A 27,721-nucleotide genomic window follows, 5' to 3' on the forward strand; every position below is an offset into this window, starting at 1 on the left:
TTTGTAACGTATTATAAAATTGAAAATTTTAATTCACTTGAATAGCGAAAAGTTGAATAATTATTGTCACTAAAATTGAAATTTTTATTTTATTATTTTAATATAATATTTTATTCCATCATTTTCTTTATTATTTTTTAATGCTGACATAATACTAATAAATTCAATTAAAAACTTATAGAACTTCACATTTTTTTACAAGTATTTTAATTATTTGCATCATATGTAAATTATGAAAATCTACTCTCAAAAAACAAAAGTACCAAAGAAAAGTTTGATTTAAAGTAAAATTCTATTTTGTCGAAATATTTTTTGTAAATTTTATGGATTGAATATATAAATTTAAACGTCTAATTCTATTTTATGCATATAAATTAATTACATAATATATATATCTGGTAAAAAAATTTATTTTTAAAAATCTGTTAATATATATTATCGGTAAATATATTGATGAAATGAACTATATATTAATAAGGTTTTAATTCTAATTTAAAAAAAATTAATTTAATTTAAAAATTAAAATTAATTAATTGATTCAATCTCATATTTAACCAGTCTGATTTAAATCTAATTTATAATCTGAATCGGACTCGAGCGAGATTTAATTCTACTTTAATTTTCATGGTTTATTTTCTTTCCTTCATATTTCCTCTCATCCAAACATGGATAAATAAAATGCATATTCTAGGCTCCATTTCTTTCAAACAATCTTTTCTCATGGTAGTTTCTGCAATTTTTTTTTTATGTTTGAATTACTTAAAATAAATTAACCAGTAAAAAATATTTTCTAACTATAGAAAAATTAAAAAATTTTATTAATATCATGAAACATTTTATATATAAATTTATTAATACTTTTTATTTTTCATTTGTAATAAATAACCTTAATAGTTACTTAATTTTCAAAACTCAATAATTTGTTTCCTATTTTTTAGCTTTATTAAACTGAAAATTTTTATATCCATATCTGAAAGTATTTTTTTATAAACCAAAATGTAATAATTAAACTATTAATTTTCAAAAAAATTATAGGACGTATATGTTAACTTTATAATAATTTAAATATGAAAAACTAATTTACCTTTAAAAATATTTTAATAATTTATCGGACAATATTCAAAATTGAAAGATTAAGTCTTCAGTTTGGCGAAATCAAAATTAAAAACTAAGGTATTAATTTTTAAAAATAAAGGAAATACACATTAATTTTGAAGTGATTTTTATGCATTATTTTATTTCCTTTCGCTTGCAAAAAGATATGATGGGACTCCATTGTCCTTAGGTTATTGTATTTAGGCACATTACGTTTTTAAGGATACTAGATTATATTTTATCAATAAATTACTATTTAAAAATAATAATAGTACTATATTTACGGCGCTGTAGTTTGAGTTTTATTTCTTTAAAAAATGGAGATATTAAAATATATATATATAAAATGTTGTTTAAATTGATAAGACGACCGAAATGAAACTGTATTAGGATATTAGGATTTTAGGATTAGTTTAACAAAATTGTGTTGTGATTGGTTCACCTGAAAGATAAGAGAACGTGAAGTGGTTGACGCTTATGGCAGTTATTCCGACGCTCAAGTCAATAAATTGAAGAGAATGACGAGTATAATGTTCAGAACTTAAGAGTAGTTGTATGAGAGAATAACATATTTGTATTTCTGTAATTACTTGCTTTTATACTGTAAAAGAGAGTTAATTATAGTATTTTCTGATAATTCGGCAATGATATGACCAACTAATTGATGAGAGTTTTGCCAGCTAATAGTTTGGTGATCCCGCGATTACAAGCGTAACGGGTATCTGCTAGATTATCTATAATGGTAATTTAATGTGAAGATTCGGCCTGCTCTAGAATGAGCGACTGTAATACCCGGTTAAGCTCTAGTATCGGAATTTCAACTTTCTGGCGGAATCTCTGTTGGAATCCGGAATCCCGAGGTCGGAATCCCTTAGAAGGGTGAAAATTAAGGTTTTCATAAAATGTTTTAATACTTTTTAAGGTTTTAAGAAAGAAAGAAAATTGAGTTTTGAAAGAAAATACCATGGAGAAAAATCTCAAGTTCGGCCGCTGAACATGGTGCTGATGCGGAAGCACCTTTGGCCCCCGAAGGTGGTCTAACCAGCCACCTATAAAAAAGTCCTTGTCCGAAAATGGGCGAGTTTTCTCTCTCTATTTTCGGACATAGGTGAGATTTCGCCCTTCCATGGTTGATTTTATGATTTCCTTCAAATCTTTCAAGTTTTTGACAAGTTTTTACTTTGTTTTGAAGATTTTAAGCTCAAGATCAAGTTTTGAAGCTTGGAGACCTCCGGAGCTCTTTTTCTCATCATCTCCAAGTTCGGATCGCATCTATCCTCGATCTTCAAGAGGTAAGTATAGATCCTCATCTATTCTGATGTTTTAAATGAGTTTTAAGAAGGGTATTGGGGTTTTTAATGCATGTTTAGAGTACATCTAAAATATTAGGGTTTATGAGAGTTTGTTGCTAAATATGATGTTTATGTGTTGTTTGTTGGGGTTTAGGCTAGTTTTATGCCCCTTATGTAATAATGTGTGTGTATACATGCTTTTGGGAGTTTTGGTATGAGTTTTGGAGAGTTTTAGTGGCTTGAGCATAGTGGCAAAATCAGGTTCTGCCATCCAGGAGGACCCAGGTTCGGCCGCCGAAGTAAGGTTCGGCCGCCGAAGCAAGGTTCGGCCGCCAAACCTGCCAGAGGAGGCAATTTTGGCCGCCTAAACTCGCCTCTGAAGTTAGACTTTCGGATCTGTGGGGGAGTTTCAGCCGCCGAACCTGCCCCCGAAGGTTGGTGACTTTGGGATCTGTGAAGGGGTTTCGGCCGCCGAACCCGCCCCCGAAAGTGTCTAACTTTCGGATCTGTAGGGACCTTCGGCCGCCGAACCTGTTGCCGAAAGTCTCCTGCCCAGCTTTCTTTTGCTTGTTTTGCATGATTGTTTTATGATGTTTTAAGGGGGTTTTTGGAGAGTTGTTTGGAGTCTTTATAGAGTATGTTTGGTCCCTCATTTGAGTCCACCTGTGTAGGATCGGACCCGAGGAACCGAGGAACCCAGCAGTGAGTTAGCTGTCCCAGTGTCAGCCAGAGGTGAGTAGAACATAACTCCTTTTTCATTTTAAAGTAACTAAATTTTAAACATATTTATGCATCATGAATGCTATGTTATGTATTAGGTTGTTTGCATTAGAATTCACGAATATGTTACATTGCATAATATGATGTTGATGTGAATGGATATTAGATGACCCACTGACCCTTGATATGATATGATATGATATGATATGATATGGAAGTCCAGGTGTGGCCTGCACTATGCCCCTGGTAATATGTAAGGGAAAGACCAGGTGTGGCCTGCACTACGCCGCTGGCACAGTTGGACATGTTATGTTATGTTTAAGAGGAAGTCCTGAGGAGCTCCATCGAGGGCCAGGCATTTGTTGGATATGTAGAGGGCTATTGGTGACAATACCATCTTAAGGTGATTTACTTGTGTTGTGATGCATTTCATGATGACATATTTTTATTAAACCGATTTTACTATTCTGCTCACTGGGATTTAGTAGCTCACCCATTTCCTCTAACCCCCAGGTTTGCAGAATCACAGGTAGCTCTGGGAGAATTAGCAAGGTTTTTTGGGTAAAGCTAATGTAATAGATTAGTAGTGGACATATAATGTATTGTGGATAGTATTGTGCTTGGCCCTATTTATAGTTGTAATCCCTGTTTATATGATCCTTTTGTAAGATGTTTTATGTATATGAGTTATGTTTGAACCAAGTAAGGCATGTATGATGACCATGCTAGAGCATTTGATGACGGCTCTAGCATGGGTTTATATTTGCAGTTTTGATACATGCACAGGTTAAACTTGGTTTTATGAAAAGTTTAAGTTTTTATGTAAATGTATGATCATGTATGGGATTTCATCAGGTATAAGAGGATGTATGTTAGGCTTGCTACGGGTTCCGGCTACCTTTAAGTCGATCTGAATCCTAACACCGGTAGCGGTCCGGTTTTCGAGTTGTTACAAAGTGGTATCAGAGCCCTAGGTTCATATGATCGGACCTAGAGAGTGTCGGGCTCATAGATGTTTTAGAAGGGTAAGCACAATAGGAAAAATCATGTCCACTAGGATAGGATGTAGAGTCATGTCTTGATGATGATGTGTAATGCCATGATAATATGCATGTGCATTAATGATATGCTATGTATGATATGGGTTCATGTGTTTCCACATGAACCATATGATGCTAATGTTTTGTATAATATGTTGTTTTTTCAGAAGCATGATGAGAGGCTCACGTCGATCCGCTAGATTGACAGGAGCTCCACTTGAGAATGAGGGCATGGATGCCCGTCCCCCTGCTTTGCCAAGGGCAATGTCTTGTAAGTCAAGTAGAGAGGAAACGTCAAGGGACCCTAGAAGGTCTTTTGATGTAAGCAGGAGGGGAACAGATCAGGGTGGAAGGTCAGCAGATGTGAGGGAAGCTATGGATGATGACCAGAGAAGGGATGGGAGTTTGGGTGCAAACATGTCTGAAGAGGGAAGGGATGGGAGCTCCACCTCGGGGTTTGCTTATTCACCCCAATATCAACCCTTTCCACATGGCCCAGGGTATCCGATGGGGGGTACATCGGATTACTCCAGCTTTAACCCATATCCCTCCTTCATACCTTATCCTCCTTTTTACCCACCATATCCCCAGTACCCCATGTTTTTACCCTCACCCTTCTACCCAAATACAGCAAACCCTAACCCAGGAAATGCTGCACCTCCTCCTCCACCAGTAGAACCTGTAGCCCCTGAAATCCAAACACCTAAACCTAGCTCATTTGTGGGGAGCAAAGTAAAGATGACAGATTACTTGAAACTGGATGCTCTTAAGTTCAAAATAGGGGATGATCTGTTTGAGTATTTCAAAACGGTAAAAATGATAATAGATGAGCTGGGAGCAAGTGATAGCAGAGCCATTCAGATGGCGGGGTTCACATTAAAATGCAAGAAAGCACGGGAGTGGTTTAAAAATTATGTGGACCCAAGGCTGGACAGCCTATCTTGGGAGGAGTTTGCCAATGAGTTTACTGAATGGGCTTTTCCTGACAGTTCAAGGGAGCTGAAGGTTGTAGAGTTCGAGCAGCTGAGACAAACAGAGAACATGAGTGTCGATGAGTACACGGATAAGTTTCTGGAGTTGCTGCAGTATGTGGCTCAGGCATATGACACAGATCAGAAGAAAGTTAGAAGGTATACCATGAGACTCCATCCTAGGTATTCCTCCTTAATCCTACCAGCAGAGAGGGAGAGCTTCCACGCTATTATGGATGCAGCACGGAAGATGGAGGCTAATGCCATCATTCAGGGGACAATTAAACAGCCAGTGGCACAACCCTCGGGTTTCAAAACCCCAGGTTCAGAAAAGTTTGATCTCTCTTTCTCTGAGTGTAGCAGTCTCGAATAGCAAAAAGTGGGACAGAGGCTCTAGAAAGCTAAAGAAGAATAAGTTCTGGAACCGGTTGAAGTCGGGTCTGGGATTAGGTGGCGGATCGAGCTCTGGTTCTGATAGCTCAAGGTGCATGAGATGTGGAAAGCCGCACAAGAGGGTTTGTCGATTAGGGACTACAGCCTGCTTCAGATGCGGACAGGAGGGGCACATAGCACGTGAGTGTCCCACTGTGATTTTGTTGGCACAGTCCCATCATACGGCTTATAGAAAAATAATTTTTTTAAAATTATATATATAAACTTGGTTGTATATAAGAATTAATCTTATATATATATATATATATTTATTGCTTGTTTGAGTTTCTGTTGAGAATAAAAACATTTTTTTTTTATAAATATCATTTTAAGTGTTGCTAAAACCAGCAATTTGAAAAACAAAAATGAGTTAATAAAAAAAAATCTCATATTTTTATTTTTATAATTATACCTTATTTTTTTATATTTTATCAATTAAATTGACAATTTTTATATTTATTCTAATTACACTCCAACGTTAAATTTTTTTATTAAAGATTAATGGATTTACCATATCATTAAACATGTTATATCGGCAGGTCAGTGAAGTTCAAGGTTAATTGGTTAAAATTTAAAAGTTTTGAATTTAATTAGTAAATTCTTAAAGTTTACTATGTAATTATAAATTTTTTAAAGGTTAGGATTTTTTCAGTCATTTCTCTTAAATTAACATTTATAATATTAAAAAGTAATTATATTAAGAATATTTATATGAAAAATCTAAAACTTTTTACTATTTTATAATTTAATTCTAAATTTTAGAAGGTAATAAAATTATTTAAAATTATAAATTTTGTTACAATTATTTTCAAACTTAAAATTTAAATTGAAGAGAGCGTGTCTTGATAATAGATGATGTAAATTATTTTATTATACTCATATAGTACATAGATAAATTCTATTGATTGAAAAATAATTTTTTTTAACTATTTTATAATTTAATTCAAAACTTTAAAAATTGATATAATTCAACTCTAAATCTTTAAAATTTATTTTTTTCATCCCGTCTGCCTTATCATAAAAAATCATAACTTTAATTTTTTTCTATTTTCTATAAGTTCTAACAAAAATTGCTGATATTTATTAATTTCTTACTTTTTAAATATTTTATTAGTCATCTATCACAATCAATTTCATTATATTTATTTATAAAAAACTATATCAATAATAAAAAATAAAAATTATAATTTTATTATTTACTATTGTACTATTAATATTTTGTTACTGTTTAACAGTATAAGTCGCACTTAAAAATATAATTATAGACATTGCATTAAGAACAAATATGATTAAAATCCAAAGAACTAAGGAAATCAGAACTAAAAATATAATAAAATCCCATTATAGTTTTTTGTACTAAACAGATGAAACTGAATATAATAATAGGATCTTAAAAATTTAGCAATAAAAGAGAAAAAATTTAAAAATTTTGAGTTAAATTATATTAATTTTTAAAATTTTAGATTAAATTATAAAATAATTAAAATTTTTAGATTTTTTATATTAATAGCCTTTATCTAACATAATAGATGAATATAATAAAATAATTTATATAATTTTAGCAACATACTCTTCTCAATTAAATTTTAAATTTGAATATAATTGTAATAAAATTTATAATTTTAGATAATTTTATTAATTTTTAAAATTTTAGATTAAATTATTAAATAGTAAGAAGTTTCAAATTTTTTATATAAATAATTTTTTAAAAAATTTATAATTGTACCATAAAATTTAAAAATTTACTAATTAAATAATAAATTTTTAAATTTTAATAATTATATCGCAAATTTTACTGCATAATGACGTGTTAGATGATTTGATAAATCTATTAGTCTCTAATGAAAATTTAACGTTGCGTGTAATTAAAATAAATATAAAAATATAAGGTTTAATTAGTCTAACATAAAAAAAAAGTATAATTATAAAAATGAAAAATATAATAAGAAGTTTTTGTCATTAACTCAAAAGTTATTTTGTAATTTTATTATTATTATTATGAGTAAAATATATAAATATAATTTTAAATTAATTTTAATATAAATTTAAAATTAGAGAATTTCAAATATGAAAATATAAAAAAGAACAAAGTACATGAAAGAAAATTTACAAATATAAAATATAATTCCAAATATAAAAATAAAATTAGAGAATTTTTTAAAGTCTAAGGATATAAATGAAAGTCCAAAATTTAGGGACGAGATTGCAATTTACACAGTACAATGGTGCTTTTACACTCGTGCTGCGCAGTCCGCAGTCAAGAAGGAACTACTTCGACAAAAAAAACAAGGAACTAAAGATTTAGTTAGAGAGGAATGGGAGAGAAGAAAGGAGGAGGAGAAGGTGTAGTATTGTTAGAGGTTCCACTGGGAGATGCAGCAGAGACCTTTGATTTAGAGAAGACGATATGCAGCCATGGATTATTCATGATGTCTCCCAACCATTGGGATTCTCTCTCTCGAACCTTCTCTCGCCCTCTGCGTCTCAATCATCCTCCGCATTCCCTCATGGTCTCCATCTCCCATCCCTCCGATCTTCCCCATTCTCTCCTCGTGCGCGTCCACGGCGTACGCTCTCTCTCCTCACTTGATCGAGCGTCGCTTCTGGGTCAGGTCGTGAGGATGCTCAGATTGTCGGATACAGACGAGTGGAATGTTAGAGAGTTTAGAAAGATTGCAGCTGCATTGGAAGAGGAGGAGTGTGATTGGATTAAAGGTTTCGGTGGAAGAGTGTTCAGATCCCCTACTTTATTTGAGGACATGGTCAAGTGCATTCTCCTCTGCAATTGCCAGTAATTTATCTTTTCTTCAACATTGTTTTTGTTTCATGCCTTTATGGTGTTTGACATATTGTCGCTAAGAGGTGCAAGGAGGATATTTTCAACTTGTTTTTATTAAATATTTATTTTGGGCCTTCCTTTTCAATATCTTATCACTATTGGCAGATGGTCAAGGACTCTAAGCATGGCTAGAGCTCTTTGTGAGCTTCAACCGGAACTGCAGCTTCAATCATGCAGTATGAATGCAAGCACCAAGAATGAACAAAGTGACACAAATAATTTCATTCCTAAAACACCTGCTGGGAAAGATTCCAAGAGGAAGCTCAGAGTGTCGAGAGTGTCCACAAGTTTAACAAATAAGTTGCTGGGCATGGAGATGGATTTGGAAGCTGATACTTGCTTGACAATGGATGATGCGCAAATGAAGATGGCAAATTTGAGCCCAAACTTCTCGCTTAGTTGTATAGAAGGTGATTCCTCCGATACCTGCATATCATGTGAGGAAGTAAATGAATTTTACGAAAACAGTTCCTCTGCAACTTCTGGTCTTCAATCTCACGAGGGGACACTTCACTTCGCACGCCAACCAATTTATAATTTTCCAAGTCCAAGGGAACTAGCAAACCTTGATGAAAGATTTTTGGCAAAGCGCAGTGGACTTGGCTATAGAGCAGGTCGAATAATAAAACTCTCACAGGATATTGTTGAAGGGAGGATTCCAATGGGGGAACTTGAGGAAGTTTGCAGTGGAGGGAGCTTATCCACTTATAGTAAATTGGCTGATCAGCTCAGAGTAATTGACGGATTCGGTCCTTTCACGCGAGCAAATGTGCTTATGTGCATGGGATTTTATCATGTTATTCCTACCGACTCTGAAACAGTGAGGCATCTAAAACAGGTAAATTTTTTTTTTTGTTTATTTGTTCTCATGCTTTATTAACTGTTGATGCGTGCTTCCAAGGTCTGAGAGTTCTCAGTGCAGGTCCATGCCAAAAATTCCACAATTCAAACAGTTCAAAGGGATGTTGAAAAGATATACGGAAAATATGCACCCTTCCAATTCTTAGCCTACTGGTATGTCATGCAGTAGCCCTGATGTAATGAGGCTCTTTCGACCTTTTCTCCAATCCAAGTTAGAGGAAAAATATTTGAGAATCAGGAGTCTAGAACGGGGAGCTTTTTTTTCAAATCATGCATAATATAAAAATTATTTATCAAATGCATAATACACAAATATTTTCAGATTATATGCGTCAAAGATGACTGCCGAACATGCATGTTCGACTCTATTGGTATCGAATAAACCATTGTTCGACACACGGGAGGTCTCTATCACGGAAGCTCACCGAACTGCTCCCGTCTGTCCACAGAATCAAATGCTCAAGTTTGGCATTTTAAGTGCCGAACTAGCCACAACGGCTACTTCGGCACTTTAAGTGCTGGACATGCTCTCGGCACTCTCAATTCGCACATGTCAGTTATTAGAATTAAACTAAATATGCTCTAATATTGAATAGGTTAAGGTGTTGTTGTCAAAGTCTATATTTTAGACATTTATTTAAATTTGTGATTCAATAATTTATAATTACAAACAAATCCGTTAATTAAGATAATACAAGCCAACAATAAAACTAATATGAGACATGAAAACCCACAAGAATTTATAATACAAACTTAAGTCAAAACAACATAGGGGAATAGGCTCAAATAAATATAAACAAAATAAACATAATGGATATAATTTAATTGAAACGTATTTTTACATATATATACAGTTTACATGTCAATTATGATCACCAGTCCCACAGCCTGAATGTCTCCTCTCATGTGGAGCTCGTAAACGACCTTACCATGGTCCCAGTGCTAGGAATTGTTAAGGATCCAGATCATTTTGTGTCATTGGCGCATTGAGATTTGGAGTGCGCAACCAAACAAACTGACACCAACATGCCCATACCCTAATCCAGCACTATACTCTGCAAACATACGTTCTCTAGTACCGTCTAACATGTAATACTACCTAGAAGTAGAAGGCTCATGCATAGGCTCTGATGGAAATGCAGAATACATCGATCCTAATGGTGTATATGGTGCCCCATAAGGACCGGTCATAAATGAAGGGGATGTAGTTGATATCGAAGGTTTCGACATCCATCCCGTGAATTGATTCTGAGAAGGATAAAACGTGGATGTCACATGAGTTGAACTCGGTGGCACATGAGATGAACTTGGTGCATCCTGATCATGCGTGGACTCATGATACTGTATCGGGGGAGACACTGGATGCACATCCCTCTCTTGCCACTTGTGCCTGATCGCTTCTACGACCCCTAGCATGACCACGACTCCTACCTCTAGTGCCACGTGAACTGGAATAAGTGGGTCATCAGGGTCGGTCAGCTGTGCTAGGTGGTGCATCAGATGCTGGATGTAGAGCTGGCAACTGTCTACCGTCTCTCTTCCATCATACAAAAAGATACGAATGGTATAAGGTCGCAAATAGCTGTTATGCTCCCAGTGGTCAGATTGGTAGCAATAGTATACATATACTAAGACATCTTCTAAAATAGATATAAAAAATTATATTATTTAAAAGAGACTGGTGTTATTTAAAATAACATAAAAATTATAAATTTTTTACTCCTGATTCTATTGCCGCTCTTTTAATGGAAATTCAGCGTTTAAACACCCTACGGTACCACTCCATATACTCCGAATGAAAATGGAGTGACTCTGTTGCTGGCGGTTCAGTAACTATTCTTCGATCTCGGGTGTTTCAGCGCGCGATTTAATGTGAATGCACTTCTACCCAATTAGTGTCGCTCTTCCGCAAATCAAAATTATGCAGTGCAGCAGATTATAGTGGTTCAGCTAGAATATGTTGCTGCATACCAAACTGTGGCATACCAAACTGTCGTATGAAACGATCTAGCTGATGCCACTCTCTAATGTGAAAGAATACTAGTGGGATAACAGCTCTCCAAATTTCTCATCCTTACAGTATTCGGGCCCTGACTCAATCAGGGGCTTCAGTACATGACACATTTTAATGTTATACACAAATTAATGTAGCATTAAAATATTAATTTTATTTAACAGTATTACCTACTCGGGCAATAGTCGATCTAATTGATAACGCAGCTCCACTAGTATGTGGGTGACAACCTCAGTAATCTGTCTAGCATTACTCCACTCGTAGAATACATTATATTATCAAATATTTCTTTAAATATTAAATTAAAAAAAATAAGTAAAAAATATTATAATATCAACTACTTGCTCCCTAAGAGAGCATCATGATGTGGTATTCGGTTAGTGTCGGCGATACTGCTGTAATACGGTCCCATGCCCATATTTGAAGTATGAACAATGGACCATCCATCTTCATAATGTCAGAATTTGTCGCCTTATACAATTGTCTGTACAACCATGTCAGACATGCTCACCCCAGCTATAATTGTCTGCTTCTTTCAGATCGGCCAGCAACAGTAAAAGCATGAGATTCACACAAGAAGCAAATGTATGACCCTTTATAACATCTGTTTTCAGTGATACATCTGCTTCTCGTGTGAATCTCATGTTTTTACTGTTGCTGGCTGATTTGGAAGAAGCCGGCAATTATAGCTGGGGTGGAACATGTCTGGCATGGTTGTACAGACAATTGTGTAAGGCGACAAATCCTGACATTATGTAGATGGCTGGTCCATTATTTATACTTCAAATATGGGCATGGGACCGTATTACAACAGTATCGCCGACACTAGCTAACCAAGTACCATATCACGATGCTCTCTTAAGCAGAAGGTAGGTGATATTATAATATTTTTTACTTATTTTTTTAATTTAATATTTAAAGAAATATTTGATAATATAATGTATTCTACAGGTGGAGTGATACTCGACAGATTACTGAAGTTGTCAACTATGTACTAGTGGAATTGCGTTATCAATTAGATCGACTATTGCCCGAGCAGGTAATACTGTTAAATAAAATTAATATTTTAATGCTACATTAATTTATATATAACACTTAAATGTTAATTTCAGGTCGCTCCTCGAATACTGTCGCGAAGGACAAGGAATTTGGAGAGCTGTTAGTATGCTTTCACATTATAGAGTGACATCAGCTGGATCGTGTCATGCAACAGTTTGGTATGCAGCAGCATATTCCAGCTGAACCACTATAATCTGCTGCACCGCTGATTTTGATTTGCAGAAAAGCGACACTAATTGGGCAGAAGTGCATTCACATTGGATTGCATGTTGAAACACTCAAGATGGAAGAGTAATAATTACTGGACCGCCAGCAACAAAGACACTCTATTTTCATTAAAGTGGTACCGTAGGGTGTCCAGATGCTGGATTTCTATTAAAGGAGTGGCAATGGAATCAGAGGTAAAAAATTTATAATTTTTATGTAATTTTAAATAATACCAGCCTCTTTTAAATTGTACAATTTTTTATATCTATTGCAGGAGATGGTCTTGAGCATATGTATGCTATTGCTACCAACTCGACCGGTCTTGAGCATATGTATGCTATTGCTACCAACTCGACCACTGGGAGCATGACGGCTATTTGCGACCTTATACAGTCCGTATCTTTTTGTACGATGGAAGAGAGACAACATACACAGTTGCCAGCTCCACATCCAGCACCTCCTAGCACAGCTGACTCAGATGACCCACCTATTCTAGAGTCAGTTTCACGTGGCACTAGGAGTAGGAGTCGTGGTCATACTAGGGGTCGTAGAAGCGATCAGGCACAAGCAGCACGAGTTGAGAGGGATGTGCATCCAGTGCCTCCCCTGATACAGTATCATGAGTCCACGCATAATCAGAATGCACTAAGTTCATCTCATGTGCCATCGAGTTAATCTCATGTGACATTATGTTTTATCCTTCTCAGAATCAGTTCATGGGATGGATGTCGGGACCTTCGATATCGACTACATCTCCTTCATTTATGACCGGTCCTTATAGTGTACCATATACACTATTAGGATCGATGTTTCTTGCATTTTCATTAGAGCCTTCTACTTCTAGGCAGTATTAGAGGTCAGACGGTACGACAGAGCATATGTTTGCATGGTATAGTGCTGAATTGGGGTGGGCATGCTAGTGTCAGTTTGTTTGGTCAGTCTGATCTATTTGCGGCTGAGGTGCGCACTCCAGATCTCAATGCGCCGACGACACAGGATGATTTGGATCCTCAACAATTCCTAGCACCGGGACCATGGCAAGGTCATTTACAGGCTCCACATGAGAGGAGACACTTGGGCTCCACACGAGAGGAGACACTCAGGCTGTGGGACTGGTGATCATAATTAACATGTAAACCGTATGTATGTAAAAATGTGTTTCAATTAAATTATATCAATTATGTTTATTTTGTTTGTATTTATTTGAGCTTATTCCCCTATGTTGTTTTGACTTAAGCTTGTATTATGGATTCTGGTGGGCTTTCATGTCTCATATTAGTTTTATTGTTGGCTTGCATTATCTTAATTAACGGATTTGTTTATAATTACAAATTATTGAACCAAATTCTGCACGAATTAAATAAATGTCTAAAATATGGACTTTGACACCACCACCCTAACCTATTCAATATTAGAGCATATTTAATTTAATTATAATAACCGAAAGATGCGCATTGAGTGTGTCGAACTAGCCATTGGCTAACCGAGGATTTAAACATGTTTGGCACTCAAAGTGCCGAAGTAGCTGTTGTGGCTAGTTGAGTGCCGAATTTGAGCATTTGAGTCTGTCCAGCACTGGACAGATGTCAAGGAGGTGATAGCTTGTCCAGCACTTAAAGTGCTGGATAGGCATGTTCGGCAACTACGTATGCTACTACAGGAGCAGTTCAGTGAGTTCGAACATGCCTCTTTGACACACAGAATCCAAAAATATTTTCGGATTCTGCACGATGTAATAAATAATTTTTATATCCTATTTCTCAGCTCGATAAAACGTCTTACACACATCATAATTGCGAGAAATATTCCTTTTACCAGAGTATAAAAACTCCAAATAATTCATTAATTCTTTAACAAATTCATAGTGATTGATAATACTGATTACCTCACTATGAATGGAATTTCGAATCTGGAAAAATAATCGAGTATCATCCCTGATCCAATCTTTTCTAGTATCATCAGTTGGAGGATCATTAGTAAGATGATCATCCATTTCGATACTTCATAAATAAATACGGATAGTCTTATTCCAATCTAGAAAATTAGACCCATTTAATTTGTGTTTGGTGATTTTAGTCATTACCGGAATCACATCAGCTTTAGTGTTTTTAATTTCAGCTATGAAAACAACTCATCGAAAGCTGACCATAGAAAGACAAAAAAGATGTGAACAGTACCAGAATGCGATCCAAATCAAAAAAACACCTCCATAAAACACCCAACAGCAAACTGACCATAGAATCGAAGAGAGTACTTCGAGGCGACTACGGCGATGGGGACAAAAACGGACATGTGACGCGCCGGCGTCAGAAACTTGTCACAGTGCATGACAACTACTTGCCGGTCGGCCAACCGTTGGCTCTTCAGGGCAGTGTCGTCGCCTCTCCATGAAGGATGGGCGCGCTGAGAGATAAATGTTATCCTATATGGATAACCTAAAAGAACAGTACAATGGAATCCTAAGTCTCCAAACAAAACAAAAGGAAAAAAAAATTCAAATATTTTGTATAGAGGCTCTGATACTATGCAGAAGAGTAATATTTATTGTGTATATTACAGTAGAGATTCAGCATATTTATACATTAAAAACCTAAGGAATCCTTTTATCAAGTCTACGATTATGCAATCTCTAAGATTAAGCAACTAACACATCTATTAATATTTACTTCCTATATTAACATATTTACTTTCTATAACAATAAGTTTTGTCAAATTAGTTGTGTTTTCATTTATTTCTATGTATTATGGCTTTTTCAACATGTCATATCTTACGTTTATAGTCTTTCAATGTCATTTTTTATTGAAAAATGAAAGACTACTTACATAATTTGAATTGAAAGATTCTGGAAACTGAGCAACCAAGACATGACATATTGTTCGATATGTGATATTTAGGAAAAAAAAATGTTATTATTATTTAATTATTTGGATAAAAACTTCCTGTAATTGATCCATTCATGATTTAGAATTACTACAATTTAATAAATGTGTGTTATAACAGGTATTTGTACATTAATATGAGGGCAACACGTTTGATATATGGGAGTCTATTTTTTTGCACTCGTTTAAATTAAACTAGCTTGTGAAATAAAAATACTATTGAATATTTATTTAAAACAACTATTGGATATTTATTTAAAATTCACCTAATGTTACATAAAGTTATGGATGTTAGAGATAAATTGTATTTTCAATTTTTTCCCGCACCAGATATGTAGAGTGTTTTAAACTGGTTTTTGCTTGACATTATGGGTATCAAAGTGTGCCGAGTAACACTTAAAAGTGTTGAACTTTCTGAGTGAGATTCTCTACTAGAACCTCTGTCCGTACAAAACTTCAGCACCTTTGTTTCGCACTGAAAGTATCGAACATAAGTGCCATAATATAACTCGTTAATTGATGGGTCATTTGCACGAGGTGCAAATTCTCTGCACTCCATGAAAGTTGGTGTGTTCAATACTATAAATGTTGAACAAGCCAACTTATTAGCATGGGAGCATACTTGTTTGAGCCTCTTTGACAATATGACTGTCAAAGAGGCATTTGTTCCATACTCTGTAAATATTTTTATGAGCTGTTTGATACTCAAATATTTTTCCCCTAACCTAGTTCGAAAAAAGACAGTTCTCCACATGTACCGTTGCGTGCAGGGAATCCCTGCGTGCAACATGGCGCACCAAGCTATGTTCGAGAGTATGTATAACTTTCGAACATAGCCTGACGCTTATTGACCCATCCATTAATGGATCAATTAATCTTTGCACCCTCAGTTACTTATAATGTAGAATATGGCCAATTCAGCACCACACATGCTGAGTTGAGGTCCACTGAACAAAAATGTTTGACAATATAATTGTCGCACATATTTTCAAAAATTTTTTTCTCTTTCCTTGAATCCCAAGTAACTTTACCCCACTACCCGCTCTTTTCAACTAGTCTTCATGTTTCTTCTATTGTTCATCAGTTTTCTCTCTTCATTATCTTTGATATCAGGGCAGAATTATGGCACTTCTATGAGCAAAGGTTTGGAAAGCTAAGTCAAATGCCTTGCTCTGATTATAAACTTATTACTGCCAGTAATATGAGAAACGAAAGAGGTCGTAAAGCCAAGAGGAGTAAAGTATCTTGATAGTGACAGAGAGTGGTCATGAAGCTAATTGAGGAGTTCTGGAATTCTATCAAACTACTGTTCGCTAATGTATTTTCATGTATTCATACTACTAACCTATTTATTTGAATGTATGTCCAAGAAAGAAAACTATGGCAACCAAGTCTGAATGAGATGATCACCTTGTCAATTTGGGACTTAGGATTTGGGTTGAAAAACAGAATCCCCTATTCTTAGAGCATGATTTTGGGATAATAACAATTTTTGTGATTGATTCAATATTACATACTTTGTCACAGGCCAGGCGTCTTTTGTTCTTACCAATATAAATTCATCTGTTCTGCAGTTCTCTGATCTGATGTAGTGGAAGGATTGAGGGGCTGATGAAGGTCGTCCTTTGTGTGGTAGGAGATTCTAAACTGAACATAGCTAACTAGACTTGCAATCTCTTTCTTTCACAAGTGATTGTGTGACAACTGACAAACTAGGCAACTCTTAACTTATACAGGAGCTCATTAACTCTTTAAGCAATGTTGGAATAGAGCTCTAATTAGCTTTGATATGCTACTTAATATCTGAAGTTTCATGCCCATGAAGCATGGTTTGATTTAAGGTGTAAAACTATTCTCTTTAATAGCTTTCATGGAAAATACCTGAAATGCTATCCTTTAGACTAACATTTGAAAGTATACTTATAGATCAGCATCCATTCAACTAGCTCATAACAGAAACAAACTAGGCTGACAAGACAATGACCACGAGATCACATTAGAGAATTTGATAGGTAAACTAAATGTTAGTTATTTTGTAACTGGATTAATTCCAATCTAACTATACTGTACTAATTTCTTCAAAAAAAAAAAAAAAACTATACTGTACTAAGTACCTCAGGAGCCTAAAAATAATTATTTACAAACCTAATAAATAAATAAATAATATATATATATATATTTATTTCTTTAAAAACAAATACAAATAATTTAGAGATGTTAAAACCCTACTTAAAATTTTATTATTGCTTATATAAGGGAATATTTTGGTTTTCGTATCTCAATTTTCAGCAAGACTTGCATATTTTTGCATGATGGAACGATAGATATATATATATATATATATGAAAGATATATCTTAGTTAATGGTAAGGATACTTGTATACAAGTAAAATGAGTATTGTGTTTATTTGTAAAAAATAATTTGTATTTGAAAATATTTTTTATAAAAAATATTTTTAGTGAAATAGTTTTCATAAAATATATTTCCTCCATCACATAATTATTATTTTATTTTTTAATTATTATAAATTATTATTTATTTTTTTAAAATAATAATAATATATAAATTGACTATTATAATTTTATTTTATTTTATTTTATTTTAAAGAAATTTCTTTAAATATTTTTTAATATTTAATAAAATTGAATATATTAAAGTGTGTATAATTAAAAAATTAATAGAAAATTATATTTTTTAATATGTATATAAAAATAAAATTAATAAAACTTATGGGACGGAAAAATTATTAATAAATTTATATATAAATATATCAATAAAATTTTTTAAATATAAAAAAATACTTTATCTGTTGAAAATAGAAAGTCATTCTCTTAAAAAAAATAATTTCTCTTTAATTAGAAAAATAATCTTTATTAATTAATTTCTTTTAATACTCTAAATATTAAAAAATATAAAAAATAATTTACTCAAAAGATTTTCTATAAAATAAATAGAGTTTAAATATTTTTTTTAAAAATTAATAGCAATAATCATATAAGACTTTAGAATCTGTTATTTGTGATAGAAGAGGATTTTTTAAATTAAAAAAAAAAACTTTTATCCTATAAAAAAGTTAATATTTTTTTAAAAATTAATTATTAGTAAGATATTACATCTTTAAAATTTAAAATTTCACAATTTTTCACTGTAATTTAATAATTGACAGTAAAAAATAATATATAAATCTATGGTATTTGTAAATAAGTCGATCATCCCACATATATGTGTTCTAAAGTAAGCAACAGATTACAATTGGAGGATTCAATTTATAACAAAAAAAAATATAATCTATTTTTAAATACTTACAATTTGAGGGAGAGATCATTCAAATCTCAGCAATGGATATAGACGATAAAACTTTCAATTAAAAGTAAATTATCATGTAAAATTAGGTATGTTTTTAAAAAATATTATACGATGGCTGCTATCACAATGTAATAAACATAGTGAAATTAGTAATTTTATATTTTTATTTTATACAAAATTATTAATTTTAAATTTAGTCATTAATAATTTAAAAGATATGACTAATTTTTTATTATTATGATTATTTTTAATACAACAAAAAATTGTTATTTGTATAGTACAATTATAATATATATTGTAAATATAATAAATAATTTATTACTAATTAATTTTATCCTATTGCAATAACAATTTTAAAAACAATAATTTTTATTTTATATAGTATTATTAATTTAAAATTTAATCATTTAAATTAATAAATTATATTACTTTAGTCAATTTATTATTAGAAATATTATGATAAAATATACAACTTTCATTTATATAATAATGTTATTATATAATAAAGGTTTCAAGTGTAAAATTTTTTAAAAAATTATTGTGTATAATTATAAAATAATGTTATTATATAATAAAAATGTATTTTTTTTAAATTTTAATTTAATAAAAATATTAATATTTATTTATTGTAATATTTCTTTTTAATAGTACTATAATTTTAATTATTATAAATAAAAATTAATGTGTTAGAATTATTTTAATATAATAAAATAATATTATTAGAAAATAAATTTTATATAAATTTAATTTATCAAATAAATATTAGCAGCTAAAAACTATTTTGTCAATAAAAATTTTAAATATAATCTATGCTAAAATTTAAAAATAATCATTTTATTTTATATAGTATTATTAATTTAAAATTTAGTCATTTATAAAATAATTAAAATTGATTCTATTTAGCAACAGTTACATCATCACAAATTTTGTTATTAGTGAGAATTTCAAATATGTCTCACTAAAATATTAATTTTTATTAATTTTTCAAATACAATTTTTTTTATTTTAATTATTTTTTTAATGTCATATTAGATTATATAAAAATTTAATTTAACAAAATTAAATGTCAATATAAGCTGTTATTAATTTTTTTAAAATATTAATGTAATTTTTCATAATTTTAATTTAAGTAAAATACTATTATAATTATCTAATTAGATTAAAAAATTATAAATAAAAATAAAAAAATTGTAATTCTTATATTTAAGGAGGAATATTTGTTGTAATGATAAATTTTCCCACCTTCCCATATTTTTAGATAGAAAATTTTACTTTATTACAAAAAAAAAATCAAATTTTATGAAAAATTTATATCTTAGTTTAAATTTTTTTAAAATAATTTTTATAAATTAATTATATTATAGAAAATATATGATATAAATGGAAAAAATAAATTGATTAAAAAGGAAACATAAACATAACATTTTTCATAATTGCTTTTAGCATCCTTAGATCTGCTATTTGCACTCCGGGCCGGGCTAGCTCAAGCACCTTGAACGAGTCCAAGGCACCCCTCCCGTGGTCGGCCTCGGCATTCACATGGTCAGGCACCAGTCTCTGACTCGCTCTACTCCTCTCGGTCTTGCAAAATGCCCCCGAACAGTGTCCATTCTGCAACATTCTCATCAAATTCATCTGCTGGGCAATTTTTCAACAGAGGTTAGTTAGGGACAATAACTATCTTGCTTTTATATTGTTCAAATTTCTTGAATTGGATTGAACCCAGTTCCATCTCCTGACGAATAGGGCAATCACGTTGCTTGCACTGATTTCTTCCAGCTTCTTTGGTCTAGTGTGAATCATGAGAATCTTTCTGTTTCGTCAGTTTTCGACTTTGCTAGATTCTGTGTCGATTAAACCCACATCTGCAGAACCTCAATTTCATGGAAATTTGAGGAGGAGTTGGAATTCAATTCCAATACCCAATAGAACACTCCCTGAACCCAAAGGCCAAGATCTTGATTTTATAAATGTTGCACATAGCCACCTGATTCATACTGATTGGGATAAGCTTAATTCATTATCTACTCATTTTACACCGTTCAGAGTTAAGCACATTCTGCTAAGGATGAAGAAAGATCATGTTCTTTCACTGGAATTATTCAATTGGGTCAAAACCCAAAACCCTAATTCTCTTACACTTGAAACCCATTCGATAATCCTCCACACTCTTACCAAAAACAGAAAATTCAAGTCTGCTGAGCTCATTTTGAAGAGTATACTCATTCCAAGTTCAATAGATATTGCAGATAAGTTGTTTGATGCAATTCTTTATTCATATCGAATGTGTGATTCCTCGCCTCGCGTGTTTGATTCACTGTTCAAGACATATGCACATATGAAAAGGTTCAGGGATGCTACAGATACATTTTTTCATATGAAGGATTATGGATTTTTTCCTACTGTAGAGTCCTGCAATGCTTATTTGAGCTCTTTGCTTGATTTACACAGGGTGGATATTGCTTTGGGATTCTATAAAGAAATGAGTAGATGTAGGATATCACCAAATGTGTACACTCTTAACATGGTTATGTCTGCTTTTTGCAAATCAGGAAAACTTGACAAGGCAGTGAAGGTGTTTGAGGAAATGCATAATCTAGGAATTAGTCCTAATGATACTTCTTACAATACCTTGATTATAGGGTATTGTCGAAAGGGTCTCTTGAACTCTGCTGTGAAGCTTAAAAACATGATGAGGGAGAGAGGATTGGAGGCAAATGTGGTTACATTTAATACTTTAATTTATGGGTTTTGCAAAGAAGGGAAAATACATGAAGCTAGTAAAGTTTTTAGTGACATGAAAGTCCTGAATGTACCTCCTAATACCATAACTTACAATACTTTAATAAATGGATACAGCCAAGTGGGGAATAGTGAGATGGGCAGCATGCTTTATGAGGAGATGTCAAGGAATGGTGTTAAAGCTGATATATTGACATACAATGCCTTGATTTCAGGTCTTTGCAATGAGGGCAAGACCAAGAAGGCTGCATATATGGTTAAAGAACTTGATAAATTGAACTTGTTTCCCAATGCTTCTACCTTTTCTGCTCTTATTATTGGGCAGTGTATGAGAAATAACTCTGACCGTGCTTTTCAGCTGTATAAAAGTATGGTGAGGAGTGGTTGTCATCCAAATAAACAAACTTTCAACATATTGATTTCTGCATTCTGCAAGAACGACGATTATGAAGGAGCATTTACAGTCCTGATAGAAATGTTTGAAAGATGCATGGCTCCAGGATCAGATGTTCTGTTGGAAATTTACCATGGACTTTGCCTATGTGGAAAAGATCATTTGGCAATGAAGTTGTGCAATGAGATGGAAGCTAGAACTATCATGCCAGAAGGTTTTGAAAAGGCTAAACCTATTGATAACATATAATAATAGTGCTCGTTAAGATCACGGCACGTGTACATGGGATTCAGAAGGGTTCCCTAAATCTAACTGATTGGTCTGACCGAGCAGTAGAAAGCCCGACCTATGAGATTCAAAGATCAAAGCAACTCCTCTGACTCTACCAAAGCCTGGAACAGATGAGCAGACCCCTTCAAGGCCCGGTATTGGATGTAAGCCTGACCAGTCATAAGTAACTAAGGGAATCCACCTCAATACAGATCGAGCAGAGCACGACTTGACAAGATTAGGGTAAGATGCCGACCTCCTATGCATTGACTGTCTCCCCAGTGCGCTGCCGAGACCTTAAATGCGCGGGTGGTAAGATGAGTTGATGTGATGAGCACAATGGATAGGGTATGGACTAGCCGGCTTTGCATCTATCAACGACGGATTTAGCGTCAGACTTTGCTTCCATCGAAAAAAAAAAAACAAACTTAGCTACGGCATCAGCGACGAATGTTAATATCTTTTTGTATTTTTCATTTCATTATCTGCTTGCTTGGGTTGCTTACAGTTAGGTGCTTATAATGTTAATATCTTTTTGTATTTTTCATTTCATTATCTGCTTGCTTGGGTTGCTTTCTTAGTTTGAGTGTCGTCACATGAATTTAAGACTCATGCTAGATAGGACACGAGAAGCAAATTTTGCTAAGCCACTGGTTCTCATAGTGTCTTAATTCAATTTGGAGCTAAATGGTTTTCGTATTCCTCTAAATAGGCATATTGTTTATACAAACAGAACAAGTTGAATAAAGCATTGGAGTCTTTGAAAGTCCAAGAGAGAAATTCTGAAACCATGCTGTTAGAATCACAAATTCTTTTTTGTATGGGGAAAATGGGTGCTTGTGTTGATGTCTATCAGAAGCTTCTAAAGTCCAAGATTGATTCCCTGGAAATAAACCATGTTGCTGGTTTGGTTTTGGGTGGGAGAGCTTCTGAAGTGCTAGGAATGATGGAGGCAAATCGGATTAAAGCATCTAGCAGTTTTGAACTGGCATACAACACTGCTTGTTCTTTGATTGAAAGGAATAAGTACATAGAAGCAGAACAAATTTTGCTGACAGCTAGAAGGTGATGCACTAGTTTGTTTTCAAAAATTGCTCTCTACTTATTGAATAGCCCTAAAAATGATCATATAAATTATAATATTTGTTTGGTTAATGCCATTCTGCAGAATGCTTCAGCTGCAGAACGCCATTCTACAGAATGGCTGCAGCTGGAGAATGCTTGCCATTCTGCAGAATAGCGGCAACTGCAGAATAGCATTCTGCAGCTGTAGAATGCCAATATTCATTTATTTTTGTAAAATTTTCTAAATTGATACTTATATAATGTAAAATTTGCAATTCCAAAATAAGATATCGATTAAATACATGGACAGTAGGTTTATAAACGGATACCTATATAATCTAAAATTTGTTTTGTTGGAATATTTTCTAATCATATTGTTGATCTATTGTTGTGTTTACATATTGTTCCACATATTGTGCATAGAGATATCAAAGCTAGTAATATATTTCTCAACAAATGGTGTTTACATGGGTATGGAAATGGTGTTCCTTACCTGCTAGAGATATACGACTATGGACCCCCTTTTCATTTATCTTTCCACAATTTTAGGAAGGGAGAAAGCAATAAGAACTATTTCTTGAAGAAGATACAATTTTTGTAATGTCTTCTGGCCTTCTTTTTTATAAAACATTTTCCACTAGAAAATCTTGTTAAGTATGGGTTACATTTTTGAATTCTGTCAAGTGTAGAACCCTTTTTAAGATCATTGTCTGGTGTAACCTTTACCCAACCTTAACAAGTTTGGAACTAGTAGTTTGGAAATGAGATGAAATTAAGTTGAGTGGATTGCTTTATTTTACCACAATAAGAATGATTCTTACTAAAAAAATATGAAATAAATAGCTTGGAAGAATTGAATCGGTAAAGTTAGTTAGCAATTATTATATCGCATCAATGTTGGTCATTTCTAATGTGTTGATCGGTGAATGTAATTAATCGTGAATAATTAGCCGTTAGTACATATGAATAATTACTTTAGCTATTATGCGTGCAACATGAATCAACAGGAGGTTTAGTCATATGCGATGTTAGTACTTTGTCGTGAATTTGAAATTTATTTTATCATATAAATTTATTTTTATATGTTTTTAAAAACTTATTATTTGATTATATTTAATTATTATTTATAATTATTGTTTATTGAAACTTATATATAATTATTTTTTCAGATGTCTCGAAGAACAGTATCATCTAGAGGCAAAGGACATGGCCAACATATCTCTATAAATGAAACACATGAGGCAGTAGAGGTGTAAGAGGAAACACGGGAGCATACTCCATAAATAAATGCATCATCATCATCACATCATTGTAGATTCTACTTCTCCATTAGATGTTTCAGCAAATTGATAGATTTGTTTTAAACTTTATAAACATTGTTAAGTACTATTGATTTATTCTAAACTTTCAACTTTATAAATATTTTGAAGTATTTGTGCATATGAACATAAATTAAAATAATTATGAATAGCACTTAATTTATATTGAAAATGTTTCTCAGTTGTAAATTATTTAAATTATACAAGAAATGTCTAAATTAACATAGAAAATTATTTTGTTGATGGTAATGAATGTTATTGAAAATATAAATAATTTTGCGATGGATTTGATAAAATAATTTTAATGTTTTCGATGGATTTGCAACGAATTTTTTTTAAAATAGTCTTAATATTTTTTATGGAGTATCGACGGCTATTTTTCGTCGGTAATTTTTTCGATAGATTGGTTATTGGATGGATTTTGCTTTTCCAACAGATTTAGCTGTTGTTAATATTTTCGATGGAATGATCCATCGCAAATGTTTTCGACGGATTAAATTTCGTTTTAACTAAACGTTATTGGTTAAAATTTCTGACGAATTCTAGTCAGTTCTATTTCACATATTTTTTTTATAATCATGTTAGGACTACGTGGCTTATTAGACCATATGGATATACACATAATTTCATAGGTTTCCATAGCTTTTTGCCTTGGTGGATCGCAATATAGGATGGAATTCTTTTAGATCTCGATAGTCTTAGACTCTTCACTCCTACATTTCTTATCCTATGGCATATATAGAAGGCACAAAATAATATTATCATTTATTTGACAAAGCTTGATCTTTTGCTATTGCATGAAGTATTTCGATTGGCATTTGTAAGTTTGAGTAGAGTGGTGTTTTTTTTTTTGTCTCTCCTCCCTCTAGCGGTCAATACCTTCACTCTCCTATAGCTGTGATAGTCACAAATAGTATTGGATTTATAGTGCGTAGTATAGTTAAGAGGATGTGCTGTTCATCTCCTACTTTAAGCGAGGCTTGTGCCATTTTAGTAAGAATTAGCTTTGTAGTTGAGATTGACTTCTAGTCTATTATTTGTGAGATAGACTCTATTTTTCAGGCAATTCAATGTTCCAAATCTCACCGATCGTAGGATATTAATGCGATATTAGCTGCTATTAAGATATTTAGTTCTCACATTCTATTTGTCTTTTTCTCCTAAGTACATCGTTCGACTAATTCTCATACCAAGGATGTAGCTAAGTTATACCTCAAAGAAATTTTACCCACATACTTGTGTACCTATGATTTGAAAGGATTAATCTTCTTGTTGTAACTTTTTTTAATTTGTCATAATTTATACCCTTGTAATGCAATTTTATATTATAGACAAAAAAAAAAAGAAATGCAATAAATTAAAAAGATAGGTTTTTTATTTAGAAATTTTTTGATGTTTTGTTTCGTTTTAATTAAGTTAATAAAAAAACAAATTAACTGAGCCCAACTAGTTTACATCTATTGTTTGTTACTTATGTCACATGAGACTCCCTAAATGAATACTTTTTCTTTATTTGTCTCATATGGTCACACCTTCAAAAACTTTCTTCTTCATTTAATCTTTTTATTCTTCTTCTTTATTATCCTCAGTTTTTTCACTCTTTGCAATTTCACTTGTCTCGTGTGGTCTCATTTTGTGATTTTTGTCAAATGCTTAATCCTACGACTTCATTTCGCCTCTCATATTTCATCTTATATTCACCTTCAATCTCATGTCCCCTTCATAAAGTAAAGATTTGGATATGAAAGTTTGTAATGCAAAGTCTTTAATTTACCTATTACATGTGTTCGTTTGTGTATTTCATGGCCCGACCCAAGTCCCCAATTAGCATAAATTGATGTCTAAAAATGCACATGTTTACTCTAGCATCCAAAAATATTTCAGATCTATGTCCACATCTTCAACTCTTTGCTTTTTACATTTATTTAATTATTGGGTATACGGTGATAATCTGAGGTCCGATAGACTCAATAGGATGGACGTGTGGGCAAGGGTTTGAATCCACCGGGAAATCAATGGATCGAAATGGGTGGTTAGAAATTAATAGAGCTGATTATTGATTTAGGTAGGTTAAGGTTTGAGAAGGAGTTTTAGTGAGAGAAGAAGTTAAGTGTTCCCTTGTATGATTGGTTTAGGGGTATTTATACCCGACCATCTTGACATTCTTTGACTTATTTCCCATCATATTGGATAATAACATTTTATGGTAGATATGTCATGCGGCTCATTAATAACTGGCAGTCGGCTAATAAATGCGGAGTCGGTTAGCTCATACCCTATCCATTTATTTACGTCATATCAACCGGATACAATACTCACATTAAAAACTTCGGAGAGGGCTAAAGAGGCTGACTATCATGCTGGCGACGCATCTATCCTCTTATCGTACTAGATCATGCCTTGCTTGTTCGACTTTTGCCCAAATCAATTTTCTTTATTGACTTTAAATATGGTCGAACCGTAAATACGTGTCCTGATCCTAACAGGTTTGATATTTCATAAGTTATCACATAATATTTGAATTTATTTTATTTAATTATTAAATGTTTAATTTGTTTGTTGAGCTTATTTAGAAAAAAATAATCGCGTTTAGCTGTTGAAGTTTATATTTATTTTTAAATTATATTTATTTTTAAATTAGTTTTGTATAAACTTGAGATTGTTCTAGTTTGAAATTAATGTTGAACTTTAGTTTGATTGTGAAAATTTTAGTTTAAAATTTATATAATTATTGAAATTTTGAGATAATTTTTTGACGGTTTCTCAATTGAATAAAAATTTTAGCTTGAAAGCTTTTGTGACCTAGAGCATAGAGAAAGGAATTTCCGGATGAAGAGAACCTATCGACTATAATAAAATTGAATCAATTTATTTTTTTCAAAAATAAAATTTTTTATTTGATTTAATTTGATTGCACACTGTTATTCAGAACAATAACATATTTAAAAAATTAATAAAGAATAATAATAAATAAATAATGAAATTAAATAATAAAAGTGAAATTATTAAAAGTAGATGTTAGAATTAAATTAAAAATTTTACAAATAATATTTCCCGCCCTTGTTAAATACAATTTTACCAATAATTTACTTTAATTAAATTAAATTAAAAAATAAATCGTTTTCTTTTGTTTTTTGTTTTTTGTTTTTTTAAACATGGAGAAATATGGGGTAAAATTTAAGTTCCAGTTAAAAGTGAAAAACTTTTAATATTC

The 27,721-nt window shown here is 32.5% G+C and overlaps 3 protein-coding genes across 12 annotated transcripts; all 3 read left to right on the forward strand.

The window, feature by feature from the left end:
- Positions 1-7,782: 7,782 nt before the first annotated feature.
- On the forward strand, positions 7,783-17,283 carry LOC110618294. Of its 10 annotated transcripts, none has more exons than XR_002488485.2 (4): positions 7,783-8,341; positions 8,495-9,227; positions 9,307-9,461; positions 16,524-16,659. XR_002488485.2 is itself a non-coding variant. In XM_043957680.1 (4 exons), the coding sequence occupies exons 1-3, from the start codon at positions 7,866-7,868 to the stop codon at positions 9,394-9,396; spliced, it is 1,299 nt and encodes a 432-aa protein (XP_043813615.1). In that variant the 5' UTR covers positions 7,783-7,865; the 3' UTR covers positions 9,397-9,403; positions 16,985-17,283. The 10 variants fall into 10 exon arrangements, 8 of the variants coding, with proteins under 8 accessions (XP_043813615.1, XP_021617141.1, XP_043813614.1 ...); XM_043957680.1 differs by lacking the exon at positions 16,524-16,659 and adding an exon at positions 16,985-17,283 and having other exon boundaries at positions 9,307-9,403; XM_021761449.2 differs by lacking the exon at positions 16,524-16,659 and adding an exon at positions 14,649-15,035 and having other exon boundaries at positions 9,312-9,403.
- A 2,966-nt stretch (positions 17,284-20,249) lies between these two features.
- LOC110616599 lies at positions 20,250-24,326 on the forward strand. The gene is made up of 2 exons (XM_043957876.1): positions 20,250-20,376; positions 22,836-24,326. Exons 1-2 carry the CDS (start codon positions 20,257-20,259, stop codon positions 23,190-23,192), a joined length of 477 nt encoding a protein of 158 aa, XP_043813811.1. The 5' UTR covers positions 20,250-20,256; the 3' UTR covers positions 23,193-24,326.
- Positions 20,374-24,627, forward strand: LOC110616598 (pentatricopeptide repeat-containing protein At4g26680, mitochondrial). Its single transcript, XM_021759024.2, has 2 exons — positions 20,374-23,188; positions 24,358-24,627. The coding sequence occupies exon 1, from the start codon at positions 20,519-20,521 to the stop codon at positions 22,100-22,102; it is 1,584 nt and encodes a 527-aa protein (XP_021614716.1). The 5' UTR covers positions 20,374-20,518; the 3' UTR covers positions 22,103-23,188; positions 24,358-24,627.
- Positions 24,628-27,721: the final 3,094 nt, after the last annotated feature.

Source organism: Manihot esculenta, chromosome 6 (genome assembly GCF_001659605.2).
Source record: "Manihot esculenta cultivar AM560-2 chromosome 6, M.esculenta_v8, whole genome shotgun sequence".
In the NCBI taxonomy this organism is placed as follows: domain Eukaryota; kingdom Viridiplantae; phylum Streptophyta; class Magnoliopsida; order Malpighiales; family Euphorbiaceae; genus Manihot; species Manihot esculenta.

Excerpts from the sequence above, each read along its gene's own strand:
- LOC110618294 (XM_021761448.2), top strand. The coding sequence starts at position 7,866 with ATGGGAGAGAAGAAAGGAGGAGGAGAAGGTGTAGTATTGTTAGAGGTT. Across the intron at positions 8,342-8,494 it reads ATTCTCCTCTGCAATTGCCA|ATGGTCAAGGACTCTAAGCA; the intron begins GTAATTTATCTT and ends CACTATTGGCAG. Across the intron at positions 9,404-16,523 it reads TTCCAATTCTTAGCCTACTG|GGCAGAATTATGGCACTTCT; the intron begins GTATGTCATGCA and ends CTTTGATATCAG.
- LOC110616598 (XM_021759024.2), top strand. The coding sequence starts at position 20,519 with ATGAGAATCTTTCTGTTTCGTCAGTTTTCGACTTTGCTAGATTCTGTG.
- LOC110616599 (XM_043957876.1), top strand. The coding sequence starts at position 20,257 with ATGGTCAGGCACCAGTCTCTGACTCGCTCTACTCCTCTCGGTCTTGCA. Across the intron at positions 20,377-22,835 it reads TGGGCAATTTTTCAACAGAG|GCATATTGTTTATACAAACA; the intron begins GTTAGTTAGGGA and ends TCCTCTAAATAG.